The following is a 27,127-nucleotide window of genomic DNA, read 5'->3' on the forward strand; positions in this document are numbered from 1 at the left end:
ACAGTGCAGCGTTCCAGGAGTACTAAATCCTGGATGGATTTTTTTTTTCTGTCAAACGATACGGGTGACAGAAAATAACACTTGTTTTTGCGGACCCAGAAGTCTTGCTGTTGCCACACACGCTGCATGTAAAAAGCCTGATTCAGGTTTTTACATGCAGCGGGCCACATAAAATAAAGTAACGTCCGGAATCGGCCCACAGGCCTGGTCTTTGACTGGTATGATCTATATTGAGAGCTGTGTGGTTGACCTGTTCAAATTAATTTCACTAAATCTATCTCTATACCTTTTTATTGATATATTGGAAAGAAACCGTAATTGTATATTGACAAACTGTGCATTCTAATAAGTAAAGGACTGTGAATGTACAGTGTGGGTTCACCTTTGGTGAGCTAAAGGTGATCAGAATGCTTGCATATTTGGATCTTTGTATAAGCTTTCCTAATCTACTTGTGTTACCAGGATAACTTAATTTATAAACATGAGTAGTCACATAATATAGAAAGGTGGCAGTAGACCTTTGCTGTGGGCCTTAAAACCCATCCGCAGTATACAGTCTGACGCTTATTACAACTTGTATTCTGCGCCTGGCACCAAAGATTCAGGACGCACAAGGTGTCTGCTGACTGATAACAAGCTCCTCTTCTGCCAGACATCATCTAACAACTTGGTTCTAACTATGTAGCTGTCACCTGGGTGTCTACAATGCACTGCTGCTCTTGAAAATCATTTTGATTTGGACTGGCATTTCTTCGTGCAACTTTAATATAAGTTGGTATGGATTCAGTTGTGAATGGACATTTAGAAAATGTAATTCTCTTACATCTAATATCTGGATGGTGTGTTTTTTTTTGGGGGGGGGGGGGGGGGGTTTCCACTGCACAATAAAGTGGGGGAAAAATACACTAGATGTGAATAAAGCCTATTTCTTCTAATGTGCATGGGGCAGCCCAACTTTCCTCCAACATCTGCTGTTCGTTGTCATGCAAAGAGGGTAGTAATGAGAGAATGTGGGTGGTTTCTACAATAAGCATCCTAAGGGGGTTATCTGAGAAGTGAAAATGTTTTCATAGATGCTGCAAATGAAATAAAACTAAAAAGCAATACTTGCCTATCCTTCCCTCCGGCAAGCCAGCGCTGTCGCTCTGGCGCCCCTCCCGGTGCTTGTTTATATGCATGTAACCGCGTCAGCCAGTCAATACTCAGCGGTCATACGTTGTATTTCTGGCATCATGCCAGAAATACGATTTGTCACCAGAGAGCCCCGCTGAGCCCTCTGATTGGCTGCAGTGGTTACATGCTACGTTCATGTTAACAACCACCGGGCGTGCCGCTGGAGCCTCAGCGCTATATTGCCAGGGGCAAGGGTAGGTATAGATTTATTTTTCGTTTTATTTATTTCATTTGCAGCCCCATAGAAAAAAAAAATTACTTCCTGGATAACCAGTTTTTAAAGAAATAAGCTTTTGTTTTGGATGTTGGTAGTGAGTTTAATGGTCCGAGCATTCCATAGGATGGGTACAGCATGGGAGAGCAGTGTGAGGCAGCAGTATGAGATTGTGAGAGGGGAGGGTGATGCTCGTCGGTCATCAGTCGAACATGGAGCATGGCTTGGTAGACAGATATGAAAGGTGTTGAAGGTGAAGCATGATGAGACCGAGTCTTACAAGAGTTGTTTTTTTGTTTTCTAGAGGTGACTGGTAACAAGTGTAAAGACTACCACAGAGCCAAAATCGTTTTAACCATTAGACAGGAATATCAACCATATAGTGATGGTGGTCACTCGCTAAAAAGGAAACCGAAGCAGGGCCCAAAAATGCACTAAATAAAATGAACAAACGATAACTTTTGCGCTAACGTGATTTATTATTTTGCCAGTTTAAGGTTTTGGGTAGAAATCTTTAGGTTGGCGGTTTATTGAGCTAGCAGTTCATGAAGTTACAATATCATGTGGGAATATTACTGTATATTGGCTATAATATTAGATTCTGAGCATTTTAAGATGAACTATTCAGCTTGTAGTAAGCCAACTTTTTGCTCAGGGCACAGTTTCTTGACATTTGAATTACCTTTTTGAAGTGGATGTTTCAAGTTCCATCTCTGTTCAGTACGGCTCTTCATCTAGTTTGATGGATAAAAACTATAGTAAGAGGCAGAGCAGATATCATTTATAAAGGGGAGTGTGGCCCTTTAGTCAGCTGATCAGCAGAGGTGCCGGGAGTCGGACCACTACCGATCTCTCCTAAGCGTAGGCCATCAATATAAATGCCCGGAGAACCCGTTTTGGTCTACGTCTGTGACCAGCACATCTGAAAAGTATGTAGAACTTCAAGCCTCTTATCTGAAAGTGTCTGCTCCTTCTGGGAAGGTCCCTTGCATGCTTCACGTTCAATCCAGCAATTAGGTTATCTGATAGGAAATGAAGCTTATGATATTAGACGCATTTAGCGTTGTGTTATCAAGGGATTAGAGCTGGTAGTGGCACATCAAATTGTTCATAATGTCGCTGTCAAAGTTAATCACATCATGTTTCAGATGACTTACTCTTTAGTCATGGTTGGTAAAGTTGAATTCTTTTTTTTGCTCTTTATGAGAGGTGGCCTTGAATGTAAATGAAAGTGGTGGCCTTACAAAAAGAAAAGGCATGTGTATGTGAATACTCCTTCAAGATGTCCACTTCAGAAACTCATCATCCGTGTTTAATCTCTATTTATTTTATTTTTTTCGTCTAGTCATACGACACAGGAGCAAATATAAAGAGGAAATAATAAGTAATGGTTTTCCAGGCTAATAAAACCATTTTTGCACTCTCGTCTTAACATGTGCCCGCAGCAGCCAATCAAAGGCTGCAGCAGTGATGTCCGTAAGGTCAACAAGGTATTTCATACACAACTTTACATAAGAATAATCAAAACAACAACTCCATTCCTTACCTTTAGGGCTAGTCCATACGTAGAATGAATACTTTGGATTTACCGCAACGGATTTTGTTTCGGAAAATCGGCAGTATAATACAGTAACAGCAGAGTGGATGAGATTTGAACAAATTTCATCCACACGCTGCTAAATACGGAGCGGATAAAAAAATCGCTGAAATTGACCTCTGGTGTGTTTTTTAAAAAAATCTGCAGCATGTCAATTGTATTTGAGCAATCTCTTTTTGTTGCAGGTTTTTCCCATTGAATTCAATGGGGAGGTAAAGCCTGCAACAAATAGCAGATGTTGTAAATTTTGCAGCGGAAAATCTGTGATTCTGCCACAAAAAAAGCAAATCTGGAAAAAAAAAAAGTTAAATCTTATACTTACCCAGAATTCTGTGCTTCTTTGTCCAGACCGCGTCAGCATGGATACGTAAGTATGAAACTTTTTTTGTTTTTTTTATGTGCAGTGGACATTCCGAACGATAAACTGCACCACGATGTGGTGCGGTTTTTTTCGGCCGGAAAGTCCCTGCGGCACCCAGAGCGGATGTGTGCTTTTACGCAGCGTATCCACCCTGTGTGAACATAGCCTTATAGGGACACATTATTATATATTAGTTGTGGTTTCTGGCCAGAGTAGCACATGCTTTTGATTTCGCAAAATTCTTGTGGTTGTGTACAAGGTCACTTTTAAGAAATATTTACAAATAGATGACACCTTTTGACATCAAAATTTTATTTTAATTGCTTGCTATTTCGATCAAATAGGTGTTGCATGTGATCATGAGTAATAATGGCCAAATATGTATACAGCATGTCATATATGAAATCCCAAAACGATATGTAGCTGCAGAAAGCGCTTAGCTGTTTGGAATGCATTTCCAAATAAATATGTGTGTGTGTGTATGTATATATATATATATATATATATATATATATATATATATATATATATATATATATATATATAATATGCACGCACACACACTGTTCAAAGATGGACATGATAGGCTACTTAAGAGGATTGTGTGGTTTAGAAAACCCATTTTCAAGTATTGCAAGGAGAACGCCGTTTATCTCCCTGCGGGAATCAGGCGCTTGTGTTTGTAACAGCCTACTTTAAAATTGGCTAACCTCCATCAATATGTACTTTTGAAGTAATAATTTACATCTACTTGTGATCTTTTACCAGAACTGCTTGTCCACATCTGGCAATTTTGTCTCAAGTAGTAGGTTTTGAACTGAAACAAACCGATGTGCTATATTCATAAAATATAGCAACCGTTTCTTCAAATGGTAGTTAAGTTTTATTATTGTGTCTTACATTATTTATGTAAATGTAACATGCATTTATTGCCGTGATTTTGGCCCTACGAATCTAAAGTCTATGTGGGAGATTTCTTAAGACTTGCGTTTCACAAGCCAGTCTTAATAAGAAATAAGCTGGAATGAGATGAGACATATTTATTGAGAGGCGCTCCCCTAATAAATTTGATTGCATTTTCGGCTGTTCGTGCGCCACTAAATGAAATCTCGCCAGCCATGAGCTGGCGTAGATTTCCGCCAGTTCCTGGAGTAAATTTTAGTAAATATGATGGGCCGCGCGTTGTGCCTTCCCCTACCGCTAAGCTCTGCCCCTTTTTTGGAAAAGTTGCGTAACGGCTCAAGTCACAATTTGCTTGAGCCGTATTGGTGTTAAATTCTCCCCCCTATTTTCTCTTTTAAACCCAAAACCCAATTTTATCAGCTGCCCCCCAAAGCTTGAAATTTAAGGTTTGGCTCTCCCAGAAGGAGAACCAAGTTGTGTGGTGGGGGGAGGGTAAGAAACCTGATTGCCACAACCCCCTCTCCCCAGGATGGAAACACCAATAAGGGCACCCAACACAATACCTCGATGTTTGTTTGCAGGCTCTGTCACCACATTATAAGTGCCCTACCTCCTACATAAGGAGATCGGCGCTGTAATGTAGGTGACAGTAATGCTTTTTATTTCGAAAAACTATCTATTTTCACCACATTAGGAGTGATTTTAGCTTTATGCTAATTTCTTAATGCCCAAGTGGGCGTGTTTTTACTTTAGACCAAGTGGGCGTTGTACAGAGGAGTGTATGACGCTGACCAATCGGCGTCATACACTTATTGTGAATAGACGTCCCGTCCTAGCTGGAAGGAATGTCTAGTCACGGTCTAAATACTTCAGTGACATTAATATGTCAGTATAAGACAGCACATAGTGAATAACGCAGTGTCACTATGCGCTGTCTAAATGAATGGAGAGAAGTGTATGACGCTGATTGGTCTGCGTCCTACACTCCTCTGTACAACGCCCACTTGGTCTAAAGTAAAAACACGCCCACTTGGGCATTAAGAAACGAATTAGCATAAAGCTAAAATCGCTCCGAACGTGGTGAAAATAGATCGTTTTTTTAAATAAAAAGCATTACGGTCACCTACATTATAGTGCCCATCTCCTTATGTAGGAGATGGGGACTTATAATGTGGTGACAGTCTCTTTAAGCCAAGAGGGCCTAGCAAATAGAGGTAAGGGTTTTCATAAGTGTAAAAGGCAAATGTTCCGTCAATAAGTGGGATCCCATCCCTAGTCATTTTAGACATTTTTGAGGTTTCAAACTACCTTCCTTCACTCTTTTAGGCCAGGATCAGACATGCAGGTTTAATGCAGCTTTTGCAGCAGTTTTTTTGTGCTAAACACAGGAGTGCACACAAATGGAAGGAGTTGTATCAGTCCTTCTTTTGTCTTTCCTTCCTTTTTGGATCCACTTCGAGCTTTGGCACAAAAATGGCACCAAAACTGTGTGTGTGATCTTGGCCTTAAAGAGGCTCTGTCACCACATTATAAGTGCTCTGTCTCCTACATAATCTGATTGGCGCTGTAATGTAGATTACAACAGTGGTTTTTATTTGGAAAAACTATCATTTTTGGGCAAGTTATGAGCAATTTTGGATTTTTGCTAATTAGTTTCTTAATGACCAACTGGGCGTTGTGGAGAGGAGTGTATGACGCTGACCAATCAGTGACCAATCAGAATCATACACTTCTCATTGTTCCAGCCCAGCATGATCAACAGCACAGTGTGATTGTGCAGTGAAAGAAGCTGGGCTGTAACAATAAGAAGTGTAGGACACTGATTGGTCAGCGTCATACACTCCTCTCCACAGTTGGTAAAAAAAACGCCTAGTTGGTCATTAAGAAACTAATTAGTTTTCGTTTTTAACATTGTTTTATTATTTTCAATTGAATTGATGCATAAATCACGCACCGCACACGGATGTGCATCGGTGTGCTGTGCGTGATTTTCACGCACCCATTGACTTCAATGGGCGATAGGTGCGTGAAAAACGCACCAATATAGGACATGCAGTGAGTTATACGCAACGGACACGCTCTACGTGAAATCTCCTGCATGTGTGAATGGCCCCATTGAAATCAATGGGTCAGTGTGCTGTGCGTGATTTTCACGCACAGCACGCGGATGAGTTTTACGCTCGTCTGAATGAGCCCTTAGGGTGATACCCAATATGTGTGTATTATTTGTTTTGTAACTGATAAAATAAAATGTATGGTTTATGAAAATATTTGTCTTTGCGTAGATTTTTAATTTTAATTTTACTTTTGTTTACATTTTTATTTACGTATGTTTTATCCTCTAATCATGCAATATTTATTAATTACGTATGATTTTTCTTAATGTACTTGCATATATACATGCAAGTATAGACGTCTATGCACTTGGAAGTAAACAGTCTGTTTTTACGGCTTACCTAAGTATGCCCCAACAGGCATCTTGGCAACCCTAGGGTCCTTCAGTGGACCCTGGGCTGTCTACAAACACAAGTAGGACTGGGCAATTAATCGGAAAAAAACACGAAATTCAGCACTAATAATCAACGTCATCTTGCACATTTAGTTTTTTCTTCGATTTTTTTTTTTCTTTTTTTCTCGGTTTCAACTATAGAAGCGTTATCCATCCCTCTACAGAACACGTTTCCACTGCTCCCTAGTCCAGTAGTGGCATGCTTTACACCACTCCATCTGACACTTGGCATTGTGCTTTGTGATGTAAGGCTTGCATGCAGCTGCTCGGTCATGGAAACCCATGTCATGAAGCTCCCGAGCATAGTTTTTGTGCTGGTATCCATGCCGGATGAGAAATGAAAACTTGCAGTTATTGAGTCAGCAGAGTGTTGGCGACTTTAATGCACTATGCGCCTCAGCACTTGGCGACCCTGCTCCGTAACTTTACGTGGTCTGCCACTTTGTGGCGGAGTTGCTGCTGTTCCTAAACGCTGGAATATCTAGGAGGGAATAAATTTAATCTTAACCCCTTAGTGACTAAGCCTGTTTTGGCCTTAAAGAGGCTCTGTCACCAGATTTTGCAACCCCTATCTCCTATTGCAGCAGATCGGCGCTGCAATGTAGATAAGAGTAACGTTTTTATTTTTAAAAAACTAGCATTTTTGGCCAAGTTATGACCATTTTTGTATTTATGCAAATGAGGCTTGCTAAAGTCCAACTGGGCGTGTTTAAAGTAAAAGTCCAACTGGGCGTGTATTATGTGTGTTACATCTGGGCGTTTTTACTTCTTTTACTAGCTGGGCATTGTGAATAGAAGTATCATCCACTTCTCTTCACAACGCCCAGCTTCTGGCAGTGCAGACACAGCCGTGTTCTCGAGAGATCACGCTGTGACGTCACTCACTTCCTGCCCCAGGTCCTGCATCGTGTCGGACGAGCGAGGACACATCGGCACCAGAGGCTACAGTTGATTCTGCAGCAGCATCGGCGTTTGCAGGTAAGTCGATGTAGCTACTTACCTGCAAACGCTGATGCTGCTGCAGAATCAACTGTAGCCTCTGGTGCCGATGTGGCCGACACGATGCAGGACCTGGGGCAGGAAGTGAGTGACGACACAGCGTGATCTCTCGAGAACACGCTGTGTGTCTGCACTGCCAGAAGCTGCGTGTTAACGAACAGAAGTGGATGATACTTCTCGTCAGAACGCCCAGCTAGTAAAAGAAGTAAACACGCCCCGATGTACGCACATAATACACGCCCAGTTGGACTTTTACTGTAAACACGCCCAGTTGTACTTTTGCAAGTCTCATTTGCATAAATACAAAAATGGTCATAACTTGGCCAAAAATGCTCGTTTTTTAAAAATAAAAACGTTACTGTAATCTACATTGCAGCGCCTATCTGCTGCAATAGCAGATAGGGGTTGCACAATCTGGTGATTAAGGACCATTCCATTTTTTTCAAATCTGACATGTATCATTTGAAGTGGTAATAATTTTGAAATGCTTTTATTTTTTCAAATGATTCTGAGATTTTCTCGTGACACGTTGGACTTTAAAGAGGCTCTGTCACCAGATTTTGCAACCCCTATTTGCTATTGCAGCAGATCGGCGCTGCAATGTAGATTACAGTAACGTTTTTATTTTTAAAAAACGAGCATTTTTGGCCAAGTTATGACCATTTTTGTATTTATGCAAATGAGGCTTGCAAAAGTACAACTGGGCGTGTTGAAAAGTAAAAGTACAACTGGGCGTGTATTATGTGCGTACATCGGGGCGTTTTTACTACTTTTACTAGCTGGGCGTTCTGATGAGAAGTATCATCCACTTCTCTTCAGAACGCCCAGCTTCTGGCAGTGCAGACACAGCCGTGTTCTCGAGAGATCGCGCTGTGACGTCACTCTCAGGTCCTGCATCGTGTCAGACGCGCGAGGACACATCGGCACCAGAGGCTACAGATGATTCTGCAGCAGCATTGGCGTTTGCAGGTAAATCGATGTAGCTACTTACCTGCAAACGCTGATGCTGCTGCAGAATCAACTGGAGCCTCTGGTGCCGATGTGGCCGACACGATGCAGGACCTGTGAGTGACGTCACAGATCTGCACTGCCAGAAGCTGGGCGTTGTGAAGAGAAGTGGATGATACTTCTCATCAGAACGCCCAGCTAGTAAAAGTAATAAACACGCCCCGATGTACGCACATAATACACGCCCAGTTGTACTTTTACTTTTCAACACGCCCAGTTGTACTTTTGCAAGCCTCATTTGCATAAATACAAAAATGGCCATAACTTGGCCAAAAATGCTCGTTTTTTAAAAATAAAAACGTTACTGTAATCTACATTGCAGCGCCTATCTGCTGCTATAGCAGATAGGGGTTGCAAAATCTGGTGACAGAGCCTCTTTAAGTTAGTGGTAAAATTTGGTCACGACAGTCCGTGTTTAATTATGAAAAACACCAACATTTTGTGAAAAATTGTTTTGTTTTTTTTTAACATTTAAATGTATCTGCTTGTAAGAGAGATAGTAATACCACACAAAATAGCTACTATTTCACATTTCCCATATGTCTACTTTATGTTTGAATTGTTTTTTGAACGTCCTTTTATTTTTCTAGGACGTTACAAGGCTTAGAACTTTAGCAGAAATTTCTCACATTTCCAAGAAAATGTCAAAAGCCTTATTTTAGGGATCGGATCCATTCTGAACTGGTTTTGAGGGCCTTATATACTATAAAGCCCCTATAAATGCCCCATTTTAAAAACTGAACCCCCTCAAAGTATTCAAAACCGCATTTAGAAAGTTTATTAATCCTTTTAGGCGTTTCACAAGAATTAAAGCAAATTAAAGGGGAAATTTACAAATGTCATTTTTTTTGCAGAAAATCAGATTTGATCCATTTTTTTTCTGTAACACAGAAGGTCTTACAGGGAAACGCAACTCCAATATTTATTGCCCAGATTCTGCAGTTTTTATAAATATCCCACATGTGGCCCTAGTCTGCTACTGGACAGAAACACAGGCCTCAAAATCAAAGGAGCACCTAGAGTATATTGGGGCCTTATTTTTATTAGAATATATTTTAGGCACCATGTCAGGTTTGAAGAGGTCTTGTGGGGCCAAAACAGTGGAAACACCCCAAAAAAGACACAATTTGGCAAACTACACCCTCAAGGAATATATCAAGGGGTATACTGGGCATTTTGACCCCACAGGTATTTTGCTGAATTTAGTGTAATTATGCTCTGAAAATTAAAAATCTAAAATTTTTTCTAATAACATTACGTTTTAGCTCAGATTTTACAATTTTCACAATAGATAAAGGAGAAAAAGAACCCCAACATTTGTAAAGCAAACTCTTCTGAGTACGGCAATACCCCATATGTGGTAATAAACTGCTGTTTGGACCCACGACAGGGCTCAGAAGGGAAGGAGCACCATTTGGCTTTTGGAGCTCAAATTTTGCTTGATTGTTTTTCAGGTGCCATATTTCATTTGCAAAGCCCATGAGAGGCCAACACAGTGTAAACCCCCTAGAAGTGACCCCATTTGGCAAACTACACCCCTCAAGGAATCTTTCTATGGTATAGTGAGCATTTAGACCCCACAGGTCTTTTGCAGAATTTATTGGAATTAGGCTGTGAAAATGAAAATCTACGTTTTGTTCCACTAAATTGTAGCATGTCTTCATTTTCACAAGGGATACAGGAGAAAAAGCACCCCAACATTTGTAAAGCAATTTCTCCCGATTACGGAAATATCCCACATGTGGTCATAACCTGCTATTTGGACACCCAGCAAAGCTCTAAAGGGAAGGAGCGCTATTTGGCATGCAGATTTTGCTGTATTGGTTTTTGGCCACCATGTCGCATATGCAAAACCCCTGAGGTACCAGAGTACAGTGGAAGCCCCAAGAAGTGACCCCATTTTGGAAACTGCACCCCTCAAGGCATTTATCATTTGCCTGGACATATGACAGGGCTCAGAAGTGAAGAGCACATGCGCATTTGAGGTCTATTTTGGTGATTTTCACAGCATTTGCCCACAATTGCAGGGCTCGGAAGTCAAATAGTAAAACAAACCCCCAAGTAGTGACCCCCATATTGTAAACTATACCTCTTCGGGCATTTTAAGGGGTGTAGTGAGAATTTTGACCTCACAGGTTATTCTACATTAGAAATTAGTTCTCAGCGGAGGGTGCAAAGTGAAAATTGCAATTTTCCGCTGATATGCCAATTTAGTGCAAAATATGTTGTGCCCAGTTTGTGCCACTAAAGAGAAATACCTCAAACTGTTAAGTGGGTTCTTCTGGGTATGGCTTCCATATATGTGGACGTAAACTGGTGTTTGGGCACACTGTAGGGCTCAGAAGGGAGGGAGTGGCATTTGTCTTTTGAAGCGCAGATTTTGCTTGGCAGTTGTCTTGTTTGCGGTTTTGCTGGTATTTCAGTTTATAATGCGGGGTCGAATGTAATCTGTGAGGCGTACATCAGGGTATAATAAGAGGGTATAATGCGGTAAATAAACCGCATATGTGTGGCCAGTGTCGCACTGATAAGTGGTGCCCAATCTTACCCGCTTTTGTAACACTGCATATTTTTCGTCGCCATATTCTGAGAGCCAGAACTTTTTTATTTTTTCTCCTCCGGAGCTGTGTGAGGGCTTATTTGTTGCGGGACAATCTGTAGTTTTTCATTGGTACCATTTTGGGGTACACACAATTTTTTTTGATCACTTTTTATTCAATTTTTTTGGCAAGCAAGGTGACCAAAAACCATCAATTCTGATAATGTGGTTTTTACCGTGCGCTATAAATTACGATTTTACTTTATTCTGCGGGCCGATACGATTAAGACTATACCATATGTATATCGTTTTTTTTTATGTTTTACAAGCGTTTGTACAAAAAAAAAATCCCTTTTTTTATTTATTTTTTATTTTTTGTGTCTCCATATTCTGAGAGCCATAACTTTTTTTTAATTTTTGCGTTGACAAGGCTGTGTAAGGACTTGTTTTTTTTGTGGGACGGGATGTAGTTTTTATTTGTACTATTTTGGGGTACGTGCGACTTTTTGATCACTGGCATCGATTCTGGCATTGTTTTTTTTTTTTTTTTTTTTTGCAGTGTTCACCATGCGGGAAAAATAACATCGTTTTATAGTTTGGGTTGTTAAGAACGCACGGATACCAAATATGTGTACTTTTTTTTTCCTCTTTTCATTTTTTTTTCTCCTATAATAAAACACTTATAGGAAAAAGGCAGTTTTGAATTTTTTAACGTTGATCTTTTTTATAACTGTTTTTTTTGTCCCACTAGGGGACTTGAAGACCTGCACCTAATCTTTATTCTAATACATTGCACTGCCCACGTAATGCAATGCATTAGAGCTGTCAGCTATTCACTGACCGCAAGTCTATTAGGCTTAATAGGCTTCTGTACGCGGCAGATCAGGAAGCCACTGTTGGCATCCGGTTGCCATAGTAACGATCGGCATCGGTGCTACCACATCGCAGTGATGCCGATCTCCTGGAAACAACGCTTTTGATCGCAGCATCTAAGGTGTTAATGGCAGGGAGCGGAGCTAGCTCTGTTCCCTGCCGTTACAGCAGGATGTCAGCTGTAACATACAGCTGACATCCTTCAGGCTGATGGCGCAGGCTCAGCTTCTGAGCCTGTCGCCATCTTTTATCTGCAGCCGGAAGCATTTTAAGCCCAGCATCCGGGCGGGGCCTAACGGGCCGCCGTACTTGGCAGACTTGGGGGCCATTGTTAGGCCTCCTGTTGCCAACAGCTGATCGGCTAGCGTGGCTACCCGGCTCTTTTAGCTGAGTAACCATGCTGCAATACTGTGACTGGTCAGTCACTACTGACTGACCAATCACAGCGATCGCAGGCGGCGCTGCGCCGCAATTGTTCCCCCGACGAGTCACAGTGACCATCGGCTGTCTGACAGCCGATGTCACTGTTCTGTCACCATGTGTTTTGACATGGTGACAGAAAAGCACCATGACGTAACTGTACTTCATGGTGCCTTAATGCAGGGCAAACTATGACGTACAGTTGCGTTAAGGGGTTAAAGGGCTTGTCCACCTAGAAAAATCCCTTTTTCTTAGAAGAACCCCTCAATGATAAGCTGATCAGTGTGTCCCCTTGCTGGGATCCTCTGTGATCATTTGTAATCTGTGCAGGAACCTTGAAGCAGGTGCTTAATTTCCCAGCAGCGACACCACAGGAGAAATAAATTATAACACATCTCACATTAAAGTCAATGGCCTGTCCGTGTAATGCATAGGCATGCTAGATACTCCAGACTCTTTGTAGCCACTCTGGCTAATGGATGAGGGACCTGAACCAGGGGATCCACCTCTACTAATGCAGAATTCCAAAATGCGAAAAATCAGTCAACTCCTTTACGTTTTCTGGATAATATTATTACCGTTATATTAATATCCTGTCATTATTGTAAAATTATGTGAGAACTGGAATTTTCTTTTAAAAATAAGTGTCTAGCCATTGTGTAGCCAGAGTTAAAAATCTAGTTTTTATTTATTTATTTTTTCAACGTTCTCCAGCACCTTTTCGTTTTTTCTTATTGCCGCTTCCCTTTATTACAAGCAACTATGAATATTGGCTTTTTTTTTTGTAAGGGCTCTGAATTCTTCTCAATAGAAGTGTTCTAATAAATCTTGGACTCTTGTTATTTTAGCTTATTTTGTGTTTATTTGGCACCAGCTATTTTTATTCGTATCCTCTTGCGACATACAGTTGTTTTTTGCCTCTTTATTTGACCATAGGGATTTATACTCTTACAGCTTATACCACGTGTCTGTCCAGCTGTACAACTACCAGATGTAGACAAAACTGTCTGAAAACACCATGTCTATTTGATTTATCTGTTCTTTTTTTCTTTCATTAGGCCAGCATTATGAGTCTATGTTCCCAAAATCATTGATCCATGCCATACATATAATATAACTGATCTTGTACGGCTTAGATCTGTGTCTGAGAGCGGCACTTCTTCCTTATAGTGGAGTTTACTAGAATTCCTCTTTCAAAATGAATAGTCAACAGTTGAACTGACCTGTCCAAAGATATGACATGATAAAATAGCATTGTTGGTTGTAGTGCAAAATGATAATTTGTTCTTTTGCTCTTTATGTTCACTTTTGAACATTAGTTTACATATCATTTGTTCAAAAAAAGTTAAAAACTGAAAATAATTTGCTGTACTGATCTTGAATAATATATTATCACCTATTCTGCAGGCTTTTGAGCTAACATCTCCCTGCATCCTCTGCATGTTCATTGTCTGTACAGAGCGTTCTCTGGTGTATTATATGATGGAAAATATAGTGTTTAATATACAGGGGTAACTACAAAGGGGCTTTCCCATCAGGGACATTTGACATATCCACAGGATGTATCATAAATGTCAAATAGATGGGGGTCCCAGAACGGGCCCCTTAAACCCTGTTCCAACCGTGTGATTTCTGACCATGGAGAAGTAAACAGCGTAGCTCACCGTTTCAGTAAGTCCCATAGAACTGTTTCCTTCTTCATGGTCGGAGATCACCCGCTTCAGCCGGATTGCAGAGCGGTGTTTAGGGGGCCCTGTTCTACAGATATGTGTGGGTCCCAGAGGTGGGACCCGCATTTATCTGACACTTATGACATATCCTGTGGATATGCCATAAATCACCCTGATGGGCAAACCCCTCGATACGTAATGCAGGAATTAATCTATATAGGCTTGTCAACTGGTTCCTGCAGAATGCGGCAGAATTGTGGATTCAGCTGTCGTCTGTAAGATATGCAGTAACTTGGAATCCGTACAAGATCAGAAATACAACGTACATAGTTGGGGTCAGAACATTTTTTTTTGTTTTCATCTATATGTAAACTATAGTTTAAACTCGAAGATTAAAGGTTAAATATGTATCGCCACTACTGTGGTTAATATATGCTATGAAAATGTAGACTGATATGGTAGGGCCCATTTGCGTAGCTTGATATATTGCGTAATGTGAAGTTAGTTTGTGGCGACATAAAATGTTATTTTGAAAAATTGTTTTTTGTCTGCTAGACAACTAGCTGGCCCTGCTTGGTTTATATGATGGTACTAGTAGAACAAAGAGGTTTTATGGGACTTTGATATTGATGACCTATCTAAATCATAGTCAATACTGATTTACTAATTCCATATTCATAAACTGTCATCCGACCACATAGCGCTCTCCTTATTCAGCACACGAATTGTAAAAAAACTCCAGATTGTTTTTTGACATTTTTGCTTTTTTATTTGTTTTTCTGGTTTGTTTCTTATTTGAAGCATGAAAGGAAATAAATAGAGGATTTGGTACTGACACATTTACCAAGACAACTTGGCAGTTTGTGCAGCAATTTACTTATTTTTTGGCCTGGCTTTTCATTGACTTTCGTCATTTGTTAGAAAAGACCTTAGTCATTAGTGACTGTGTTGTAAACTTGGATGTTTTTTTGCTGATCACTTTGTGCTTGTTTGAATTTCTTTCTGCTTCTTGTGTTCCAGCCGCTGTAGTATTCCCAAAAGTCCCAGTCATAACAAAGCTTTTGGAAATGTCAACACGCAAAGTATTATCTGTACAGTTACAGAACTTTTGCGAATTGTCTTTTTGACATTTCCCAGTAATGCTGATATTGTTTGTTCCTTTTTAAGTTGTGCCTTACTTTTATAGAGGTCAGAGAAGGACACACAAAATGAGATGGCATTTTGCACATTTTTGCATATATTTTTTTACACTGAAACAGGGAGTTCAAGATTGAGAACCTCTTACATAAGATGAACGATTAACTGACCTGAATAGCTCTTTCTCACTGATTCCAGCGCTTTCTTTTTTTTTTCCTGGGATCCCCCCCCCCCAACCCCCCAGAGATATGGACAAGTGTTATGTTGGCTCCTCCCTATAATTTGCTATAGTTAGCAACAGGGTGGAGCTAGCTTCCCTGCCTCTGATGCTGACCAATCACTGCGAGGCAGCATGAGTGTAGTTAAGGCCTTTTTTAATAACTACAGAAAATTGGCGTATAAGTAGCCAACAATGCAGTGGGCCATATCTCTGGAACTGGGTGTATAGGGAAAAATAAAAGCCGCGCTATACAAGTCAGTAAACCAATTAAACTTATATGACCTAGTGACAGGTCTTCTTTAAAGAGGTTGCCCACTCTCTATATAGTAGTTGTAAATGGGATTTTATTTGGCATTTTGCTCCAATTCCTCCAGTGAAGAACTCCTGCCGATATTAACAAAGCTGACCTGTAGTCTCCTTGTCCATGTATTCTACAGAGAAGCAGTCACAGGCATCATAAACTTCTGTATGTGCGGCAGACATTACAAATCTTTTGTGAGTGCCTGCAGAGATAAAATTATAGCTGCTCTTTGAACAGAAACATATCAAAAGGTGCATTTGGTGGGGACTTGAGCCTAGCCTTCAACATATTCAGTCAATGCCCACTAATTGATGTGTTGCAGAAGAGAATATCCGATCCAGTGCAATTCTCCAGAATTATGGAATAAGACCGAGGGCAGTTGCGTAAGCAAAGTCCTACTAGTCAGATCTCATTTAGATCGTGGCATGTGCCCGTAGCCAGTAAGAATCTAGAGGATAAAGCGGCCAAAAGGAAGCAAATCATGGTGGTGTGAACTTGTACTGGAATTTAAATACAGACTCTATGTTCCTGCATCTTGTGTTCCTTTAATTTTTTGTTACTGCCAAACAATATATTGGTCTGTGAAAGCTGTTGAGGCAATGTGATTAAGCAGTTGGAATTTTTTCGTTTCCAAGTAAATCTATTCAAGAGAAATGGTAGAAAATATTACAATGAAAAATCCGCACCCAGCTGAGCTGTTTATTAACTTCACCGTGTGCATCCTTTTGTGTCTTAAAAGACAAACTGTAATACTCTGGTCTGTCTGCAGGAATACCCGGAGACCTTACCTAGTATCCGCTGGGCATTTCTAATAAAGTATCGGTTTCAAATAGTCCAGATTTGTGGCATTTTCTCGGCTCTCTTTTGTGTATTCTTGAGGAAAGCTTCTTCACCTTTCATAAACATTTTTAGTGAATAATCTAGTAATTACAACCTTGAGAAAGATTTGATTCTTCTACCGATTTATGTCTGTAGGGTACAGTATTATAGTAGGCACTGAAGTAGGAATATAACAGTGTATAGGAATGAAATCAGAAGCATATAGTGAAAGTTAGTCAGATAGGTCTTTTCAGGAACCAGGAAAGGTAAGGCTACTTTTACACGGCAGTGAAAAACGGATGCGAGTTGGCCGGTTTTTTTACAGCCATCACATGGCTCTCTTCAGAACAATGAAGTGGGTGTTTTCACTCGGCCGCCAAAAACACGTTCTATTTTTTTGACGGCCGTATATGGACAGTGACGTCAAGGGCTCCTCCTGGAGCAGAATCCCCGGCCAGAGAGTTAGATGCTGAGAAAAGGTAAATGTGTGTGGGAATCGGACCGCTCATGTTGTACTTCCAAAATAATTAGCATATTGCAACAAAGACTATTCTCTCAGTAAACAAGCTAATGGGAAGATATAAAAAGGTATGTGGGAACATGTTTTCAAAAGACCTACCAAATGCTGGTACTAGTTTTTGTAGGGCAAAATGATTTAACATTTCTTTATGAGCTTAAAGAGGCTCTGTCACCAGATTTTGCAACCCCTATCTGCTATTGCAGCAGATAGGCGCTGCAATGTAGATTACAGTAACGTTTTTGTTTTTAAAAAACTAGCATTTTTGGCCAAGTTATGACCATTTTCGTATTTATGCAAATGAGGCTTGCAAAAGTACAACTGGGCGTGTTGAAAAGTAAAAGTACAACTGGGCGTGTATTATGTGCGTACATCGGGGCGTGCTTACTACTTTTACTAGCTGGGCGTTGTGTATAGAAGTATCATCCACTTCTCTTCACAACGCCCAGCTTCTGGCAGTACAGACACAGCCGTGTTCTCCAGAGATCACGCTGTGTCGTCACTCACAGGTCCTGCATCGAGCGAGGACACATCGACACCAGAGGCTACAGATGATTCTGCAGCAGCATCGGCGTTTGCAGGTAAGTCGATGTAGCTACTTACCTGCAAATGCTGATGCTGCTGCAGAATCAACTGTAGCCTCTGGTGCCGACACGATGCAGGACCTGTGAGTGACATCACAGCGTGATCTCTCGAGAACACGGCTGTGTCTGCACTGCCAGAAGCTGGGCGTTCTGAAGAGAAGTGGATGACACTTCTCATCAGAAAGCCCAGCTAGTAAAAGTAGTAAACACGCCCCGATGTACGCACATAATACACGCCCAGTTGTACTTTTACTTTTCAACACGCCCAGTTGTACTTTTGCAAGCCTCATTTGCATAAATACAAAAATGGTCATAACTTGGCCAAAAATGCTCGTTTTTTAAAAATAAAAGCGTTACTGTAATCTACATTGCAGTGCCTATCTGCTGCAATAGCAGATAGGGGTTGCAAAATCTGGTGACAGAGCCTCTTTAATTTAAACTGGTAATGGATTTGAGAAAAATATCTGCTAAGGTCTCATGCACACAACCGTGTGCGCCAGCCGAGTTCCGTCAGTGATCCGAGGAAAGATAGAATATGTCCTATCTTTCCTCGGATCGGAGACTCGGGTCATTTTTCATAGACCCGATTTCACCCTCTAAAGTAAATGGGTCCGTGAAGACTATCGTGTGCCACTCTGATGCCGTCAAAAACTGCCCGAGTGGCACAACGATCGTGTGCATGAGGCATAAGAGTAATGATTTTGGGCATTCTTTGGCCAATTTACATCAATCTGTAAAAATTTTGATAAGTCATACATGATGGTTTTTTCAGATTTATTTATTTTTGGTATGGCCGCTTTCCTTACCTCCCAATTTTTTTAAATATTTAGGTCAAAGGTACTGAGCCACACTTGATATTAGAAGGGAAGCCAACCATCTATTAAAGATGACACATGGCTCTTACCCAGGTGTTAACTGTCGGTGATATACTGTAGTTTCGACCCTAGTGCCAAGTTTCAGTAGTATGACATCCCTCTTCCCACTAGGGCACAACAGTATTTCGAGCTGCCGTCAGCTGGGGAGCAGCATGCAAGAGGCCTGAGATGTGGCTCCCGAGCCACTGTTGGGGAACGCTGGTATAGGCTAAAAGAGCAGGATCTACTATTTTATTTCTGGATCTGTTCTGTGACAGGCCACAATACTGGACCACGTCGTAATAATACATTTATTTTCTGCTCTTGGATGGTTTGTAGAATTATATTTTTGGAAAGTAGACTGCGCTTTCTATATTGCTGCTGAACTGCTTGTTTTAGAAATACAAGCATTACATGAAAATTACTACATGCCACGTTCTCTGTGCCATTTGGCATATTAAGAAGCGGAACATGAAAAACTTTCATTTCCTAATACTTTTGAAGTCTATTGCAGTTAACAGCTGTGATCCCTTTGCAATGACTAAACAGATGAGACTTGCGTCGTCTTGTATGTCCCCCATAAAGTTATTGGCTATATTTCCGTGTATTATTGGGTGTGTGCAGAGGATTTGTGTTTGTTTTAAGCTCTCGAGCACAGAGAGTAATGTAAAACCCTCAAGGTCAAATATGGTTTGTTTAGCTGGCACCGCTTCATACTAGGCCACCTACTGCGTGTACTCTGCAGTGTTAATACTCTGAATGCTCATTTACTCACACTTGGTTGTTGCTGTGCAGTATATGGCCTTACTATAAAATGGACTTTGCCAGATTATAAATGTTGACTACTGGTATTGGTAGAGGAATGGTGAAGCCACAACCTATGTTTACGCTGAGCAATGTATTTAGCTCTGTCTCATACCTCATTGACGTTGATCGTTCAGAGTGGTAATAAACCACCCCACCATATTTGAAAGCTGGCGGTACATTGTGATGAAGTTATCCTTGTGTGTGTAGTGTACTTGGCATTTGATCTGAGGAGTCATACTTATTTGCTTTATTTTGCAGAGATAAGGGCTCAGCTGGTTGAACAACAAAAATGCTTGGAGCAACAAACCGAGATGAGAGTTCAGCTCCTTCAGGACCTCCAGGACTTCTTCCGCAAAAAATCAGAAATTGAAATGGAATATTCCCGGAATCTAGAAAAGCTGGCAGAGAGATTCATGGCTAAGACCAGAAGCACAAAAGATCACCAACAATACAAGTGAGAATTTTACCTATTCGTACTTACTAGGGATGTCGCTTGCCAAAATTGCTCATTCGTGTCTTGAAATGTATGTGCCAAATTTTATGGGATGATACAAATTTATAATGAAGTGTAAAATGGATTTGTTCCTGCAAATGTCACAAAGTACTTGTTTCCTGAATACAGAATATTTAAATATTTGCTAATTAGGACTAGCCAAGTTGCGATCCTTTGAGTACCCAGCTTTGGCCATACTTGAACCAGATGGGACAAAGATTCCGTAAAACGTATTTATATTTGAGCCTCGGTCCTAATTGTTATCTAGAGCCTCGTGTATTCATAGAACGTCCAGCCCTGTAGCTGTTTTGACATGTAGAGGTTTCCGAGATGCGCCTGGGTGACGCGGTATGTTCTGCTGAGGAACTCCAGGGTGCACAAATAATGAGATCTGTACTGAAGTTATTTGAAGCGCTCAAGGAATTGAACTTGTCATCGGATTGTCAGCAGGCAGCTGTTGTCCAAACTACGACATACATTTGTAAATATTATACATCCTTGAAGAAACAACCGCTGAATTAAAACTGCTATGCATGAATTGTTTTAATTCCTACCGAATATCTGTCTGAATGCCGCCTCACCATTGCTAAGCTGCATTCCTTGGCTGACTTCTGTCTTTTACAAAGCGCTTTGTAAGGACATACAACGTCATGTAGAAGTTTATTTTGTTAAAGCAGAGCTCTGGTTGTCGCAACTTTACACTGAGGACACCCTAGTATTATGTTGGTTTCAGCAAGTTTGTTGAATTATGCTAAAAAAATAAATAAATGCTTAAAGAGGCTCTGTCACCAGATTTTGCAACCCCTATCTCCTATTGCAGCAGATAGGCACTGCAATGTAGATTAGAGTAAAGTTTTTGTTTTTTTTAAAAAACAAGCATTTTTGGCCAAGTTATGACCATTTTTATATTTATGCAAATGAGGCTTTCTAAAGTACCACTGGGCGTGTATTATGTGCGTACATCTGGGCGTTTTTACTTCTTTTACTAGCTGGGCGTTTGTGTATAGAAGTATCATCCACTTCTCTTCAGAACGCCCAGCTTCTGGCAGTGCACAGACACACAGCGTGCTCTCGAGAGATCACGCTGTGACGTCACTTCCTGCCCCAGGTCCTGCATCGTGTCGGACGAGCGAGGACACATCGGCACCAGAGGCTACATTTGATTCTGCAGCAGCATCAGCGTTTGCAGGTAAGTCGCTACATCGACTTACCTGCTAACGCCGATGCTGCTGCAGAATCAACTGAAGCCTCTGGTGCCGGTGTCCTCGCTCGTCTGACACGATGCAGGACCTGTGAGTGACGTCACAGCGTGATCTGGCAGAAGCTGGGCGTTGTGAAGAGAAGTGGATGATGCCGATTCGTCAGCATCATACACTTCTAGTCACAACGCCCAGCTAGTAAAAGAAGTAAACACGCCCAGATGTACACACATAATACACGCCCAGATGTACACACATAATACACGCCCACTTGTACATAACTTTAAACACGCCCAGTTGTACTTTAGAAAGCCTCATTTGCATAAATATAAGAATGGTCATAACTTGGCCAAAAATGCTCGTTTAAAAAACAAAAACAAAACGTTACTGTAATCTACATTGCAGCGCCGATCTGCTGCAATAGCAGATAGGGGTTGCAAAATCTGGTGACAGAGCCTCTTTAAGACACCCATGCACACGGCCGTATTTTCATCCATCCGTAAATACTGTCTGAGAAATACATAACGGTATCTGCAAATACGGTCCGTAGTGCATCTGTATATACGGAGCCGCAAAAAAAGAAAATCACAAATGATGTGCAATATCTGAAAACCTGGCGTCGCCTAGCAACGCTTCCAAAATTACGGACGACTATGGGTGCACATCCGTAGCCTTCCGTAATTACGGAAACTCCCATAGAGTTCTATGGAGAGTCCGTGCTGTAATTATGGACAAGAATAGGACATGTTCTATATTTTACGGATCATTTCTACAGCACGTTCATCCATCCGTAAAAATACGGAAAGGTGTCCATAGCCCATAGAAATGAATGGGTCTGTAATTACGGATGAAAGATAGTCGTGTGCATGGGGCCTAACTGTGCAACTGCAAGTTGATGCCTGTGTGGAGGATGGGAAGTGACAACTGCTCTAAGCATGTCAGGCTTAGAAAAATGTACAAAAGTCGGCCTGTCCAATAGACGAAAACTTATTTCCATGATTAATGCAAACAGCGTTACTGTACCCACTGTACAGACTTTGGGTCTTGTACAGGTAGGGTTTAGGTGAAGTGTCTGGTAATGTCTGTGCCTTTGGGGCTGGATTAGAGGAATTTGAAGCTGACGTTCACTCTTTTAATCTTATGTTACCTGGGAGCAGCTATCACTTTTATATCTCAGCTATGCGAACAAGCCTTGAGAACACTCGAGAGTATTTAAAGATCCCATGATTATTTAATGAGCGTTACTTTCTCGTGGCGGCCTCATCAACCGGCTGTCTCTGATTGTTCTAGCACTGGGCTGCTATTTCTGCGAGTGTGGAGGGAGCTGAACAAAAACCATAAGGGTATATTCACACAAAGCTGACATTTCTGAGACACTACCATTCTTCTGAATGGGGCTTGCAGAAATACATGCACATGTTTACAGAAACAACCCCATCTATTAACCCCTTCCCGACATCCGCCGTGTATATACGGCGCTGTCGGGAAGGTGTTCCCGCAAACGGCAGTACAGTTACGTCGCAGTGATGGTGCGGGCTCAGAAACAGAGCCGGCACCATCACCGCGGGGTGACAGCTGTATTATACAGCTGGCACCCTCCTGTAACTGCCAGGACCGGAGCTATTCTCCGATCCGGCTGATTAACCCCTCAGATGCTGCGCTCAATAGAGCACAGCATCTGATTGGTTTTAACCCAACCGGCAACCCAGCGACGCAATCGGAGGCCAAATAATGGCGTCCGAGTTTGCCTTGTACGGGAGCCGATGAGGACCCGCCTGCGGCGTGTCCTCATAGTCTTGCTGTCAGTGAATAACTGACAGCGCTATTACACTCCACTACGTATGTAGTGCAGTGTATTACAGTAGAGATCGGGGCTTCAGGCCCACAAGTGCCCTAGTGAGACAAGTCAAAAAAGTAAAAAAATAAAATAAAAACAATGTCGTAAAACAATAAAAACACAAGTTTCAAGTAAAGAAAAAAAAAAAATTAACCTGACTTTTTCTCCCCATAGTAAGTCTTTTATTATGGGAAAAAAATGTAAAAAGCTATACATAATTGGTATTGCCGCGTCCGAAACGACCCAAACTACAAAACTATTATGTCATTTATCCCGCACGATGAACGCCGTAAAAAAAAAAAACATGAAAAACAACGCCAGAATCTTTGTTTTTAGGTCACATCTCCTCCCAAAAAATGCTATAAAAAGTGATCAAAAAGTCACATTTACTCCAAAATAGTACTAATAAAAACGACAATCCGTCCCGCAAAAAATAATCCCTGACACCGCTTTGTTCAGGCAAAAATAAAAAGTTATGGGTCTTAGAATATTGCGACACAGAAAACAAATGATTTTATAAAAATGTATTTTATTGTGCAAAAGCTGCAATACATAAAAAAAAAACTATATAAATTTGGTATCGCCGTAATCGTATCGACCCACAGAATAAAGCTAACATGTAATTTATGGCGCACTGTGGATGCCGAAATAAAAAAAACAATAAACTATTCCAGAATTGCTTGTTTTTGGTAATTTCCTTTACCAAAAAATGAAATAAAAAGTGATCAAAAAGTCGTAGGTGTTCTAAAATGGTACCAATAAAATCTACAGCCCGTCTCGCAAAAAACAAGCCCGCACACCGCTCAATCAACTGAAAAATAAAAAAGTTATGGCACTAGTAATGCGGTGATGAAAAAACATCTCAATGCGCAGGCTGGAGGGGAACATTCCTTCAGTTTCAGGGCCCTAGTATTTAGGAACTAGGAAAGGGAAGGGACACAGCACATCCGCTGGAAGCGAGGGTGCCCGTATTATACCAGTGCGAAACTTTAAAAGCAATATTTCCCAAACTACTCAGGAGAAAAAGTCCCCAAAAGGTGCAGAGCGTTACAAAAGGGGGATAAGAAAGAAAACTATTTATCAGTGCGACACTGGCCTGTGCATAACAGATTGCTTCACATCGTAACACACCTATGGAAATTTTTATTATTTATCCCATTATTATACCCTCTTATTATGCCCTGATGTTCTCCGCACAGATTACATATGCCACCACATTATAAACTGAAATACCAGCAAAACTCAAACAAAACTACTACCAAGCAAAATCAATGCTCAAAATGGCGGTCTTTCCCTTCTTAGCCCTACAGTGTGCCCAAACAGCAATTTATGTCCAAAAGTAAGGCATTACCATTCCCGGGAGAACCCGCTTTACAATTTATGGGGTAAGATTCTCCAGGGGCACAACATATCGTTCGGTGAATAGGCAGATCAGTGGAAAAATTTCAATTTTCACTTTGCACCATCCACGGCGTATTAATTTCTGAAAAACACCTGTGGAGTCTAAATTTTCACTACACCCCTTGATAAATGCCTTTAGGGGTGTAGTTTCTAAAACGGGGTCACTTTTGTTTGGTACATCAGGGGTTTTGCAAATGCAACATGCTGTCCGCAAACCATTTCAGCAAAATCTACGCTCCAAAAGATAAATACCGCTCCTTTTCTTCTGAATGCTCCCATATATGTAAACCGCCATTTATAACCACATATGGGGTGTTACTGTACTCTGGAGAAATTGCTTTACAAATGTTGGGGGGCTTTTTGTGCTCTATTCCTTGTAAAAATGTTGATCTAAAACTACATCCTATTGGGAAATTTTTTTATTTTTCATGGCTTAATTCTAATTAATTTGGCAAAAAACCTTTGGGATCAAAATTTTCACTATACCCCTAGATGATTCCTCAGGGGGTGAAGTTTCCCAAATGGAGTCACTTTTGGGGTGTTTCCACTGTACTAGTACTACAGGGGCTCAGCAAATGTGACATGACACCCAGAAACCATTCCAAAATCCAAATGGTGCTCCTTCCGTTCTGAGCCCTACCGTGTGTCCAAACAGCCGTTTATAACAACATAGAATTACCATTAGTCCTCTGACAGAATAGTGTTTTTTACAAAGAAAGCTGTGTGTATGAAGACCTATTTGACAGAAGAGTAGTGTAGGCAAGCCGTTTATTAGACAGATGTTCTATGCAGTGAATTATCTACTATGTCATGTTTGGTTGCTTGGCATCTTGCACTCAAATAGAAAAAATAATCCTAAATAAATAAGTCATTTGGCATCCAAAAAGCCAGTCAGCTGTGTTTACAAATGCCCTAGTTGGTGAAATAGTGACTAAAGCCCACCCAGAAAATGGGTCTCACCTATGTTACACCACATGAAATTTCCACCAATAACTTTGTCTGAAGCAGTTTTACATTATTGAGACAAATCTGAGCAGCTGTCCAAACACCGGTTCAAGAACATGACCTAAGTTCCTGCTGATTTTTTCTGCATGACCACAATGAGTTAAGTAAATAGGAGTGAAGTCATATTTGTGGTGTCCGATCCGCTGGATTGTAGAGACCAGGTCAGCAGGTCCAGAAACAGCGTTTCCTGTAATATTCTTGTATATTGTTCCAGGCAGAACATATAAGAGATCTCGGCGGGTACTTGTCTCCACAAGCACTCCCTTACACTACTCCAGTCTGCGGCGGGTTATACGACAGGTAGTTGTCCTATTTTTGCACTTGGTATCTGTATTTCTGGTTTGTGATTGTAGCTCTTCACCTAATATACAAGTAATGGTTCTCTGGTACAAAGTGTCACTTTTTATTTCCGCTCCATGTTGTGTCTGTGATAATATTTTAGTACATATGGCACGTTCTCAGACTTTCTTCACACTTACTACAGTGACATAACGCTCTGTAAACACAATCTGTTTCATTTTCTCTGCCCAAGTGAAGTGATATTTCTGAAAATTCATGCAGGGCTTTGGTATTCCAGTATGTGAATAATAAATATAGAATTACTTGCCTGAACATTTAATTATTCCAAATGCGGTGCCTATGCCCAAAATATTTCTTTTTTTTGTCACATTTATTGTGTTTTTTTTGTTTTTTCTTCCATATATATTTACCAACGTTCGAACACCAAAATGTGAGATTTTTTTAACCCCATCCTGCTCCACCAGAAACCTCTTATACTTTATAGAAATATATTTGAAATACTTATTTTCATGTAAATAAAGCAACGTTATTGGATACTAATCTGGGTTTAAGCCTAGTTCATACATACTTTTTTTGACAGGCAGAATGAGCGCTGCAAGTTTTTTTTGTTTTTTTTTTCTACCTCCCTTTGCAGTGTTTTTCTCTTGTCATGAAGACCCAACACCCCCCTTTCATGATGGGGTTAATCATTCCTTTCTAAAACTATGGGGGGGGGGGGGCTGATATAACCTGCACTGTTATAACGACCTCCATTCTTCCGGGAAGACTTTCACATAGATTTTGTAACGTTCCATTGAGCTACAATACTTGATGTTGGGCAATAAGCCCTGGATCCTAGGTTTTGTTCTCCTTTATCCTTAAGGTGGTCAGTTAGTTTGAGGTCAGGCCTCTGTTAGGCAAGTTCTATATGGAACTCCTAGAAATCCTATTTTATGGACGTTGCTGTGGCATTGTCTTGCTGAAATATTTACATTTACAACCACAAATATTTTCAAAGTTTTAAGCAAAGAGCTATTCATGTGGGTAAATGCGAGCCTAGAATGTTATGTCACATTTTTTTCTTTATAGACCCCTCTTGTTCTGGAAATCAGTGGTGCTCGGAGATCACAGACTTGCATCTCTGACTTTTCTGAAGATTGTTTTGACTGGATTTCCTCTTCCAGCTCTTTTGATCTTCTATTCCATGGGGCTCAGAATCCGGGCTCAATGGCCAATTTCACACGTTTCAACCGCAATGTCAATCGGTGTTTTTCAAAAACATTGTGATTCCTCTCAATTTTCATACGTTTTCATAACTACCTGCTTTGTTCTTGTTCGTGACATAGGATGTTGAAAACTGAGACCTTAGAAATATTATACCCTGTTTTAAGTCCAGTCAGCTGGACCG

General features: G+C 40.8%; 1 protein-coding gene across 5 annotated transcripts in view; it reads left to right on the forward strand.

Moving 5' to 3' along the window:
• The window catches only part of SRGAP1 (SLIT-ROBO Rho GTPase activating protein 1), a 182,765-nt gene that overhangs the window by 50,654 nt on the left and 104,984 nt on the right, over positions 1-27,127 (forward strand). For all 5 annotated transcript variants that reach the window (XM_075856867.1, XM_075856864.1, XM_075856863.1 and 2 more), the window contains exon 2: positions 19,764-19,959. In XM_075856867.1, coding sequence (XP_075712982.1) covers positions 19,764-19,959 — 196 coding nt within the window. The remainder of the gene's footprint in view (positions 1-19,763; positions 19,960-27,127) is intronic.

The sequence above is a fragment of the Rhinoderma darwinii genome, chromosome 3 (assembly GCF_050947455.1).
Source record: "Rhinoderma darwinii isolate aRhiDar2 chromosome 3, aRhiDar2.hap1, whole genome shotgun sequence".
NCBI classification, from domain to species: Eukaryota; Metazoa; Chordata; class Amphibia; order Anura; family Rhinodermatidae; genus Rhinoderma; species Rhinoderma darwinii.